The sequence below is a fragment of the Halyomorpha halys genome, unplaced genomic scaffold (genome assembly GCF_000696795.3).
Source record: "Halyomorpha halys isolate HHAL.00 unplaced genomic scaffold, Hhal_1.1 Scaffold1141.1, whole genome shotgun sequence".
Lineage (NCBI taxonomy): Eukaryota > Metazoa > Arthropoda > Insecta > Hemiptera > Pentatomidae > Halyomorpha > Halyomorpha halys.
In genome coordinates, this window is record NW_027113909.1 from 21,433 (window position 1) to 34,485 (window position 13,053).

The 13,053-nt window shown below is 29.1% G+C and overlaps 1 protein-coding gene across 2 annotated transcripts in view; it reads right to left on the reverse strand.

The window, feature by feature from the left end:
* Positions 1-893: 893 nt before the first annotated feature.
* Positions 894-13,053, reverse strand: part of LOC106688483 (E3 ubiquitin-protein ligase RBBP6) — a 69,206-nt gene continuing 57,046 nt past the window's right edge. For both annotated transcript variants that reach the window (XM_067051168.1, XM_067051167.1), the window contains exon 11: positions 894-2,978. In XM_067051168.1, coding sequence (XP_066907269.1) covers positions 1,034-2,978 — 1,945 coding nt within the window. In that variant the 3' untranslated portion in view covers positions 894-1,033. The remainder of the gene's footprint in view (positions 2,979-13,053) is intronic.

Genomic DNA, 13,053 nt, shown 5'->3' on the forward strand with positions numbered 1-13,053 from the left:
TTATTATATCTTACTTTTTTACATTTTATACCCCTGTTATTTTACACTTATGTTTTTGTTTTCCTTATGTAACTATGTGTTTGTATCTTTTTTAGCCCTGACGAAGCCCTGCAACGTGGGGCGAAACGTTGGCTCATTAAAATAGTATAATTCTACTATTTGAGTTTTTTTTTACCGCACCCAGACCATATTCCTTTCATCTTTCCACACAGTCAATCAACATATTCCAGAAATAATGTTTGTTTTAATTACATAATAAAATTTCACAATATGATGGTTATGAAAAATTTATTTTAAACCATTAAAAATTCTTGAACACATGTTGTTCTTTCCAACAAAAACTAAATAATCAACTTAGTTAATGACAAAAAAAATTAATGAAACAAATATTACTTAAACTATAACATAGGTAATTGTAAACAATATCATTTGATAGCACTAACAAGATCCTACTATAATTTAATTTTCATGACAAGTAGACTAATCATTCTTCCCATAGACTCCTCAATCAACAAAACAAAACTTGTTTTCACATATTCTAGAAAGTAAACCCTCATTTTCTTTTTTTACCAAGTACATATTAAAGGAAATAAATAAACAAGAATATTTATAGAAAAAGTTTATTTATAAATAAACATCAATTACTTTCATATATACAAACACATTTAAACCTAAACAGTTCCTTATTCAATGAAAAAATTACTATATTCTTACTAAGAACAAAAAGAAAAAGAAAAAAAAAAAGAGAGAAAACGTAAAACAAAAAAATGTACATGTAATTGAAAAAAATAAATTTCATTAATTTCAGAAAAACTTTATAATACAAAGATGACATTAAAACTTGTATGTACATAATATTGAAAATAAATGCATACACAAACAAAAACTTAATATTGAATTTTTCTTAATTTTCTATAATTATTATATACATATATTTTTATCATAAGATTATACATAGTATTTATGTACATATACCTCGTTAGCACATCAATTTACACATTGCTAATAAAATATAGGTGATAAATTATAATATTTATCGTTTAGACTTCTTTCGCTTTTTTGACTTTTTATGGCTTTTATGTTTGTGCTTCCGTTTCTTTTTCTCAGATTCTGAAGTGGAGGATGAATCAGAAGAATCTGACTCACTACTTGAATCATGCCTCCTTTTTTTGTTTTTCTTTTTCTTCTTCTTCTTTCTTTTCTTTTTGTGACTTTTTTCAGAATCATCATCGGAGCTGGCACTAGAATCTTCAGATGATTGTTTGGTTTCAGGATCTACTTTAATTTTCTTCATTTCAGGTCCTTTATCAATACTGGGAGATCTTTTCTTGGGTTGCTGCCCATCGGCAGGCTTCTTTTCTTCAGTTTCATGATCAGATTTTTCATAATCAGGTTCGAAATGAGGTTCTTCCAAATTAGTTTTCTTGGCCTCAGCCGCGTCTCCAGAAGGTTCTTGTTTAACTTCCCTCTGCTTGGAATGGGACCTCCTACGCTCCCTACTTCCAGTTCTAGACTTTTCTATATTGTCCCTTTCTTTCCTAACAACACTTTTAGGCATTTTCTCAATTTTTATTTCCCTCCTATCGCCCCTCACTTCTTTCTTTACAACTAACTTATCTTCTATTTTAGCACCAAGCCTTTCCTTTGCAGATATCCTTACACTGCTAGGCTTACTACTACTCTGTGATCTACTCTTACTAGCACTACTGTTACTATTACTGTTACCTTTCTTGTCATAGTCCACCTTTACAGGTAAGGCAACTGATCTGGGCGGGTCTTTGCTATGCCTATCAGATTCCTTCTCTTCTCTCTTGTCTCGCTCTCTTTCTCTACTTCTTCTTTCAGGTTTTTTCTCATTTTTCTTTTCTATCGGTTTCACTGTCTTCTTGAAGAGTGCATTCATTGCACGTTCGAGCATTTCAGGAGTAAGTTGCTTATCTTCTTCTTCTGCAATTCTCTTACTCTCCTCAACTTCACTCAACATTTCTTCATCTTTTTCCCATTTTGAAAGTTCTGGTACAGGAGCTAACATAACATCCTTATCTACCACTTCTTTCTTCTCTTCAAACGGCTTACTATAATTCTGCACAACATACTGATCAACATTTGCTCCCAAATCTCCATAGAGCTCATCTTTTTTATCTTCTATTACTGGTTCAGGCTCAGCTTTTTCAGATACTATTTCTCCTTCTTCAGGAGCATCCTTCTTGACATCAGATTTTTCTTTTAACTTCTTCTTCTTTTTCTTCCTCTCAGGATCATCTTTTTTCTTCTTTTTCTTTTCTTTGGGCTTCTTTTCTTTGTCTGGAGAGGACTTTTCAACAGGCTCAGTATCAATTGGAAGGGGGACAAGTACCCTATCTCTTTCTTCTTCAATGACACCTGGAGGCGCTATAGGTTCTCTGGACATTTCAATAATCTCAACATTCCCCCGCATGTCTCTCTTTCTGTAATATTCGGATTGTCGCTCACGTTCCCTGATTTCCATCTCACGATCTCTTGTCTTTTCCCAGTCTCTTCCTGTTAGATCTCTGAGCTGCTCTTCATACCTTACAGGCTCTAGCGTATCATATCTCTTATAAGAATAGCTCCTTTCACGTTCCCTATCTCTGTCACGCTCCCGTTCTCGGTCGCGGTCCCTCTCTCGCTCTCTTTCAATCCTTTCCCTGTCAGCCCTTTCTCTTTCAATCCTCTCTCTTTCTACCCTGTCTCTCTCAACTCTTTCCCTCTCCACCCTCTCTCGTTCTAGTCTATCTCTTTCTCTATCTCTCTCCACTCTGTCCCTCTCTCGGTCCCTGTCCCTATCTCTGTCTCGATCAACTCTATCCCTATCGACTCTATCTCTGTCAACTCTATCCCTATCCCGATCAATCCTATCACGATCTCTATCCCTTTCTCTGTCTCTATCTCGTTCTCTGTCTCGTTCTCTATCCCTATCTCGTTCACGTCCTCCAACTCTGTCATAGCGTTCATTCTCCCTGAAATAAAAAAAAAAAAATAAATAAATTCTCATATTTCAAAAAGATTAATATTATTATTATTAACTCCACAGCTAATTATATGGTAAAAATAAGAAATAAAGATCTTATTACTATGAACATATTAACTACTCACAAATTGAAGTGAAATAATATTTTTAAATAAATAATTCAATAGCCAATTTTTAGGTCATTAACTCGGTCATCTTCATATTTTTTGCATCGAGCCTTAGATCAGTTTCTTAATAAATACTTCCACACTGATGCTCTTTTTTATCTTATTTTATTTAATTTCTCAACAGATAATACAAATAAGAAAAAAATTGATTGAGCATGCTACAAACCATTAAAAACTAAATCAAACCAAAGGTGATAAAGAAAATAATATGATGTAGTGATCTTATTTTGATCACCCGTTAGTTCCATCACATACACTTTCTCTGTTATTGCACCTATCTTCCTCTCTTTCTACAACTTCCACGCTACTGAAAATAATGTTTATAATTTTAAATAGTAAGAATACTTTATAAATTATACTTAGTAACGAAGAGATGCAATAACTTTCTTTAATTATTTTATTATATAGTTGATAATCTCATTATTTGTCGATGTTTCAAGGTCCTTTTCCATTTTCAAGATAATTCATCCAACTTTCACAACAGCTATGACTTTAAGATCTATATTTTATATCATTATAATCACAATTATAATGAGTATTACAAATTTTCATTGTCACACTTTACTAATGGTCCATAGATCACAGCTAGGCCATGGATGCCTTGAAAGTGGGCCGAAGGATGGTCCGGCAGCACATATTTTTCTGATTTATTGTTAGAACTATTTTATTCATTATCTTTTTCTAATTTTTGGTGTCAGTTGAAAGGTTTTAACAGGCAAATGTATAATAAAAGTAACTCAAAATGAACTTTTAGGCAACCTAATTTTCAAATATTTCATTTTTATGGGAACAACTATATTATAATATTCAGTATTAAGATTTTAAGAACTTTGCCAAGTTGAATACATAAAATATAAAAGATGAAATAGACTGTAAGCTCCTAAAAATTATAGTTAATCTAGCGCTATTTAATATTTTAACTGTGTCATATTTTAAAATAAAATATAAATGAAATTAAAATATACTGAACAAATAAGGAGTGAAGATTAAATATATAAAATAATGACAGATATTTGGAATGTTAAGTAAATTTTCTTGAAGATAGAAAAGGACCTCTTTGAACTTTGGTAAAAATGTGATGATGAATTACATAATAAAATGATTAAAGAAGATACTTCACTTAATTACCAAAGAAAACAAGATATATCCGAAAAATAATGGCAATTGTATTGATTGTAGAGCAATATCATAGCAATATTTCCATTAACAAGAAAACATTCTAATAAATTTATCTACAGAATCGAATGCAAATGATTGAATATTTGTCCGTTTATAGAGTCACATATGTAGTCGTTACCAAACAAACTGTATTAATTCCAATTTTGAACATACCGTAGCACAATAAGAAAAAATGAATAAAAAAGAAAAACTGGTGTTAGTAATCAGTGAAAGATATTTTCTAATATTTTTGATAACTGTATTTAAATTCAAATTTCTTTCAATTGTAGAGAAATTAAAAAATGTTCTATACACTTATTAAATAAATAAAATACAACATATAATTTATAGAATTACTCTAAAAAAATGTCTATAACTTAAATACTATCCCAATATTTTTGGTGAAAAACTATACATAACTCACAATACATTTTTTCTTTGGATATCTTTATTATTTTTACATGCCTATTTTATGAAAAATCAACCCAACTTAACATCATATAAAGTTTATTAATTTTGAAAAACATCTTCTTTTCAGACATGTTTAAGTTTTCAGTAAAAAATATGTTTTGAGTAATTTCAAAGATAAGTGAAATCACATTAATTACTTCTCTATGATTATTTAATAATATACTTTTAATTTACACTTTATGGCATAAACATGAGTAGAATTTAACATTTCGATTACAAGGGTAAAATTTAGCTTGCCGGCCAATAACTCTTCATTGGCCAAGATGAGGTTTCACTTGTATTAATAAGGATAGTTTACTTGAAAAGTTATACTGAATCTAAAGTTGAAAAATTATTGGAGCAGAGAGTTCAGGGGAAAAGCTAAGAAATGACAGGTAATATGAGGCCGTTGTAGTTAAGGGAATTGAGATGTCACCTTAGCAACCTAATGTCTATAAAAGCTCCAGTTCAATTCTGGTTTGGGGGGGTGAACTTTTATTCACTTAGATTTAGAATAGATTGGTCACCTCAGGGATAACCTCCTCAGATATCAGAAATGGCCAGTTAGGGAATAAACAAATTTGGATTAGGTCATTATGGTATTTTCACAGCCAATATCCCTGTCCTGAAAGATATTTCTTGAAACCTTTTAAGGCTTAACAGACTCTTAACAAATAACTGAATATAACATAAGTTTTATTTGAATTGGATTAAAAATTTTGGAGAATCAACGGTCCTTAGAAATAGAGAATCACTGCAAAACATCTAAATTAGTGAGCAAAAATTAAAGCTGAACATCTTTAGTTTTTATGTGATATCTTTATAACAAAGCAAAATAAACTCAATGGATTTCTTACAACTAAGAGAACTAAAAGTAAAAATTTTTTTATGAAGTTAATGTGTAAATAAATTTTTTAATTCTAAAGGAAAATATATTTCACCAATATTGATGAATTAAAATGTTCAAAGTTTCAGCTAAAACACCATCTTCAGGAACAAAAATTTTAATTACTAATTATAGAACAACTTACGGACTCAAAATTCTAAAGCAGAGGAAGTTACCCAAAAAGTAAAGGTAAGGTTCCGTGGCGTTTTAGTCGAAATGTTAAACACATTTATTGATTAATATTGGTGAAATAGTTTTGCCTTTAGAATCAAAAATTTCTTATTTATCCAAATAATAAAAGTAAAAGCAAATAACAAAAATTTTCATACAGAACTTTTTTTTTTTAACAGTCCTTAAAAAGAAAACAAAGCCTCAAGCACAGATTTTCTTAAACAGTCATTAAACCATTCATTCACCTTCAATTGTGAGCAGTTGATTGAAAATCCAGATAAACCACAACAAAAACTAACTAAATATTAAGTTAATTTAATAAATAGATATTAGATGTTAGGCATATTGAAGAAAGTAAAAACAAACTTTAATAAAGTAAACAAGCCAGGTAGGTTTGATAGGATTAGAAGCTGTAAATAACAATATATTAAAATAAGAATTATTTCCTTAAACCAAAATAAATAATGGTATAAGTGAAAAAAAGAAAAAAACAATGATTCATAAGAAATGATTTATTATTCATGAATACAACATAAGAACTCATGAATATATTTAATAAATAATAGATTTAAAATTATCAATAACTAAACATCTAAATAATATAAAATACCTAAACAAACCAAAATTGCACTAAAAAATAAATAAAAAAATAATTACAAAACCATTTATATTATGAATACTGAGCATAATTTTCTAATTACAGTAAAGGTCAATTTTCAAAATTGTATTATAATTATTATAATACAAAACAATCTTGCTTAAAAATTATTATACCTAATGGGTTACAAGCTACATAATCAGAACTCAAATTTCAAGACCTTAAAAAGAGAATAGTATGGAAAAAAAAAATGCTCAAAATATTTTTATTAACCCTACAAAAATATTATAGTTTATAACATGTGAATTTTGAACAAAATCTATAAACATTGTTGCGCTAGAATTTAATTCTTTATTGTCCACTAACATAATAACAATGTTTACAAAAGGAATTCAATATTACCCACCCTCCCCATTCATAAAATAATCAGCTTCATTGTAATCAGCAAACATTGACGTAATACAAATCCTGCAGCTCAAGGAAGTGCTGGAACAATCTTTGACATTATTATATCAATGTTAAAAGAACCAGGCGTTTGAATTTAATAAGATCCTAAATAACATCATTTCATTCTTAATTATAAATATTGAAAGAACTGCCAACTTAATGATCAATTACTTGTCATTACATATATATATTTATTATTCTAACCAAAAAATTCTTTCACAACGATGAATGAAAAAAGAAAGTAGCCCACGATCATATGAATGAAGGAAGCCCCATTCTAATTCAAAATTAGCAGACCATTATAATTTGGCCAATTGATAAGGTAATATAAAATGTTGATATAGTTTTTATAATCCTAAGACTGAAATGGTTTTTTAATATAGAAACAAATGGATAATGAAATACTTGAAGTACAAACAAAAAATATATTGATATGTTTATTAATGACCATGGATTCAATATGATTAGGAGATGGTTGGTAGTGCTGTGCATGAATTAGTAGATAATAGTAGCAAGATAACAATAATAATAGAATGAAAAATAATAATAACAGTATAACGATTATTATTATATATCTTCGGAATTTCTCGTTACACTGTTTTTATAATTTTTCATCTTATTATGGTAATTATCTGTAATAGTTTTCAGCCCTGAAATTCAGATCAAATCGTTGACACAAATAAACTAAGTTTCATGTGTTTATTTCTACTCCACTGACAGCTATGTATGAAGGTATAACACTCTATATTCTATGGGCATTCTATATGAATGATGACTACTAAATTAAGGTATGTATGCATTCTATATGAGTGAAGAATACTAAGTTAAGGTATGTATGCATTCTATATGAGTAATTAATACTAATTTAAGGAATGTATGCATTCTATATGAGTGATGAATACTAAATTAAGGTATGTAGCATTCTATATGAGTGATGAATACTAAAATTAAAGTATGTATGCATTCTATATGAGTGATGAATACTTAATTAAGGTATGTATGCATTCTATGAATGATAAATATATCGTAAGGTTCAAAATATTAAATTTATGTTATTCAATAAAAATATTAGACAGTTAAAATGTCACAAGTGATCATATTATCAAAATAACTTTCATACACAAGAATGACCTTCCAACAAAATTCTTGTCTCATCTGATGCAATGAAATGATAACAATTCCTTTCTTTTAATTTTTTTTTTTTTTTATTTCAAGGTAATAAGATAGAGCCTGCAGATGAGAAAGGCTTAGTAGTTATGTATCTTAGTTGGTGATATGATAAATATAAATGTCGAAAGAATAGTGGTGTAAATAAATGACATTTATCAATTTTTCAATTAATAAATAATAGTGACGACATTCATTTGATACCTTTTTAATTGACTCATTTAAAATAAATTTTTCATTCATGGGTTCAAAATCATAGGGGGTTTATCAACTGACAACTGAGCCATTCAATTCCTTTAGTAGTTATTGGATGGCACCACTGCCTATGTTCTTATTATTTGTTATTTTAACAATTTGCAAAAGATTAAATTTAACTCTAATACAAACAATTTTAGGGTTCTGTCTAAGATTATTATTTTGCACCACATTTTTTATATTCTACATATCTGACCAACTTATGAGTCTAAAATTTATACCTCAGCTTCCTCGGAGTATAAAATTAAGGAAAATCCCTAACTTACACTGTGTTCATATCTGTTTTCTTTTTTTTAATAAAAAAAAATGCAGTTGTGTGGTAAAATATAAAGTTTAAGGGTTGGTAGGGATAATTTAATAAAATAGCTATCAATCAATAGTTGATACAATAAAAAGTAGTCTCTATTGAAGAGAAGAACCAATAAAAAATAAGGACGAGGAGATAGTTGACCGTGGATAATATATATGAGGAGAAGATGGTTGGGGGTGCGATCACAAAAGAACATAAATAAGTTAAAATCTTATTTATTAGAAAAATTTATTCAATGTTTCGGCCAAAATTTTTATCATTCATTAGGGCTAAGAAAAAACAACAAGATAACAACCAATAAATAAAAGGATATATAGAATGATTAGAAAATAACTAACATTATAGATACATAAATAGTGTTTACAGACACTATTATAAGTATTATAATATATACAGAAGATAAGAGGCTGTATGAGAAGAGTAAAATTAAGATTAAGTAAGAGGAAAGAACAATTAATAAAATTATGAAAATCTAGTTAGTAAATATACGTACAAAATGAAAATTATTAAAAACAAAGTAATGAAGGAAGTGGGAAACAAAATGTATATAAATGTAGGTAACTAAATATGTAAGTACAATAACAAGATTAAGGAAATAAAAATATAAAGTTAAAGGAATAAGGTAATAGGAATATTTTAATTTAATAATAATAATATAAAATGAATGGAAAAAATAAAGAGAAAGGAAATATAAGTTTTTAACTTATTTGTGTTCTTCTCTGACTGCACTCCCAACCATCTTCTCCTCAAAGAAAAAATGAAAATAAAAAACTGAAAGTTTTGCTTTGTAAATTTTATTAAAAAGACTAATGTTCCTATTTTTAAACTTATACTTTTTGCTTATAAATTCAGCACCGAAATTTTTACATCTTAGACACAAAGGAACAAATTTGTTTCCGTGTATGTAGTCAAATTAGTATTTGGGCCTTATAGATTGAACCGTTAATTAAATTTTGATGAAATTTTCAGGGATTTGGGGTTAGGTCTTGGCACATCTATATCTCAAAAACAGCTCGTCTGATTTGACCCAAATTAAGAAGGAAGTTGGAGATAAATATAAAAACGGTCTGGTATACATTCCATCTTCCACTTTTGCTTCACCATGTGCAAATGTATTTTTCTTGACACATATGTTTCAAACACGACTCCTGCAGTAAATTTTATTCTCAAACGACAAATCAAATTTGTTAAATATTGAAATTTATTCTAATAAAACCTTTAAAACAGGTAATTACATAATACCTACCTACATGGTAGAAGTGGTGAGGAAGCTATTAAAACTTTTGTAATTGGCAGACATTTTTCTTTAAATAAAATTAAAATAAATTATAAAGTAATAAAAATTTATCAAAAGAAAAAATTTATTCAATACAAATTTAGGCCAAAATAAATCCAAATTATGTATTTATAAATATATAATATATGTTCTTAAATTGGTTTGAAATTACTATTGTTTTAAAAGAATGTTGAAAATTTGACATTAAAACATCAGGAGTCTTAGCAGCTCAAATGAGGACATGTTTACTTAAGCAAAGTATCTCTAACTTCTGGTGTTAAGTTATCCACAGTCACATTTTGGGGCATTATGACTAAGAAAGAGATTTGCTTCCTGATCATAGATAGAATTTGAACAGCTTAGACATTACAATTACCTATATACTTAGAGATTTCTATGCTGGGTTGGGCAAAAATAAATAAGTTATATCTTATTTCACAGAGGCAAATAATGCTCAATCCAGAAACATGAAGTAATCATAACATAAAACCTATGTACCATTTCCACCATTATAAACCATTTACATATTATTAAACTTTAATTTTTATGGATGAGATTCTTACTTCTACATTTTGTATAATAACAATAATAGTATATTAGTTAACAATTACATTATATTAGTATAATATCACCACTATGTAAGGCTAAACCTCACCATTTTAGTTTATTTATCGCATCCACGTTGTGCTTCAAAATTAAGAAAATTCACTTATAAATTTTCTTTAAAACAGAAGTCAAATTTTCGTTCTGTAAATTATAATTTACTTCTATTTCACATAAAATTGTCAATAACTATGTTTAAAACCTCTGGTATGCCAAGTAAGGATAGCAAAAATATTTAAAAAGGAAAATGGACTTCAGAATTTTAATTTTAAAAAAATGTTATACAGTTTTAGATTGACGTGTGTTTATGCACCTAAAGGATTGTTGAGTGGGTAGCAGGAATATCTATTCTTAGATATACTATAGAACATCTGTTGTATAAGCAATTAAATAACCAAATCGAATTAAATAAGAAAAGAATTCTTACAAGGTGATTCAATATAAACACTAGATATTGCTTATAACATCTTTTTTTTGGCACAGAAGCACTGCGGCCAATAAGGCCTATTGTGCGCTAACGACATATTTATTCTGTCATTAAAGTCAATTGTTGTTATAAACAATCGTGTAAATGTGAAGTAGGAATTTTGTACAATCAATTACTGCCACCGTACCACAAGAAATTTGTATTAGAAACATACAAATTTTGTGGCTTAATAATTTATACCATTTCTACATAAGTACGCCTACCTATTTCTTCATGAGTTGTTGGCATATTTTAACTATCAGAGGAGTGTGTTTCCACTGCCTAATAAAGAGTTTTATTCCATGGATATTTCCTTGAACAATAATTTATTGTCGCTTCTGCTAAGTTTTCCAATGCATACAAATTTATTTCAAAATCTTAACTATTACATGGATAGTTATTTTTCAAAAAAAGTGGCTGAGTGCCTTTACAGCCAAGTAACATTAATAAAACTTTGCAACCAAAGGACATCCAAGATTTGAAATTATATATCCGTACAATGGTCTTTCCCTGCAATCTCAGGAGTAGGGTTCGAAGAAAAACTGCAATTTAATTTGTACATCGATCATTCCTCACCAATCAATATCATCCATTAAAAAATTAAAACATTTTCATATTTTGCATCTCTTGCCCTTTTTTTCATAGGTTATACAACAACTTATGTGTTAATCTGTCTTTCATTCTAGAAATAATTTACATGTAAAATAAAATATTAATTTTTTCTAAAAGAACATTGTATGGATAAATACTTTCAAACCTACAATGTCCCTTGGTTTTAGAGCTGTATTGATGTTACTGAGCTGGAACGGCACTCAACTACTTTTTTTGAAAAATAACTATCCATGTACTACTAGTTATGATTTTGAAATAAATTTGGATGCATTTGAAAACTTAGCAGAAGCAACAAGAAATTAGTATTCAAGGAAATATCCATGGAATAAAACTCTATTTTATAATGCAGTGGAGACACACATCTCTCTTTATACTCCATACATACTCCTCAAACACACCCATATAAGAAATGTCACTGCACAAAACGATGATACTGTTTCGGGAGAAAGTTAAAAGAAAATAATGCAAATTTACTGTTGAATTCACTGGAATTTATTTTTCCTTTACGATGACAAGAATCTAGTACAGCCCGAACAAAAGAGAAACAACAGGACACCCAGTCATACTAGACAATGCTAGTAAGTCTTTGATTAATTAATGTGGGTTACATTTCAGCTGAAGAATGTTAAATCCATGTTATAAAATGTACAATGGTTGATTTACATTGATTTTCAATGGTCAATACTCTCAAGGGGATTTTTAACAAGTAATAAATTTTAATATCTAACACTCCTGCGCGAGTGCAATGTATAAAAATAAATATATATCCAGACCCTTACCAATGGCAGCAAGAGTAGTGACAAAAACTAGAGGGGGGTAAAGACATATGAAATGATAAGGGAGAAAAGAAGTACATCCACTGAAGAACAACTGAGGAAAATATATTACTGAAATGGTTTGTACGTATTTTTTGAATAACTGAAGAGAGGTTTCCAAAGAAAATAACATACGCAAGACCTAAGGTAGGACATCATGGAGTCATCTAAGGGACCCACATAAAGAATATACATCCAGAGGATCAGAGAGAATAGAGGAAAAACCCTTACTAAAAAGAAACACATGGGTAGGGTAAGAACTAGTGTTAGTGTGTATACTCAGTGCCGGCGCATGCCAGGTTCTTACTAGGAGTTTGAAACTGTAAAACAGCTTAAATTGATCACACTAACTGGTGCAGGCTGTTGGAGGAGCCAATCTTTGACATTAAGTGATAATTTCTAATGTATAAAACTAGAAAATGGTTGATAATAATTTTTCATCAGCTGATCAATTGGTAGATATTTAAGAAAAATCCATAAGTTTTAAGTTTATTAGATGGTAGTTCAACACGTTTGATAAGTCAGATTTTCATAAAAATCAAACCTCAACTCAACAAAGGCAAAAACTCCTTTTGTTGTTTTTTTTAACATATTCCATATCATTCTTGGCAGTATTTGATGGCCTCACAAACTACCAGGTCATTCAAAAAGTCCTGTCGTTTTTTTGGGGGAAATTATAAATA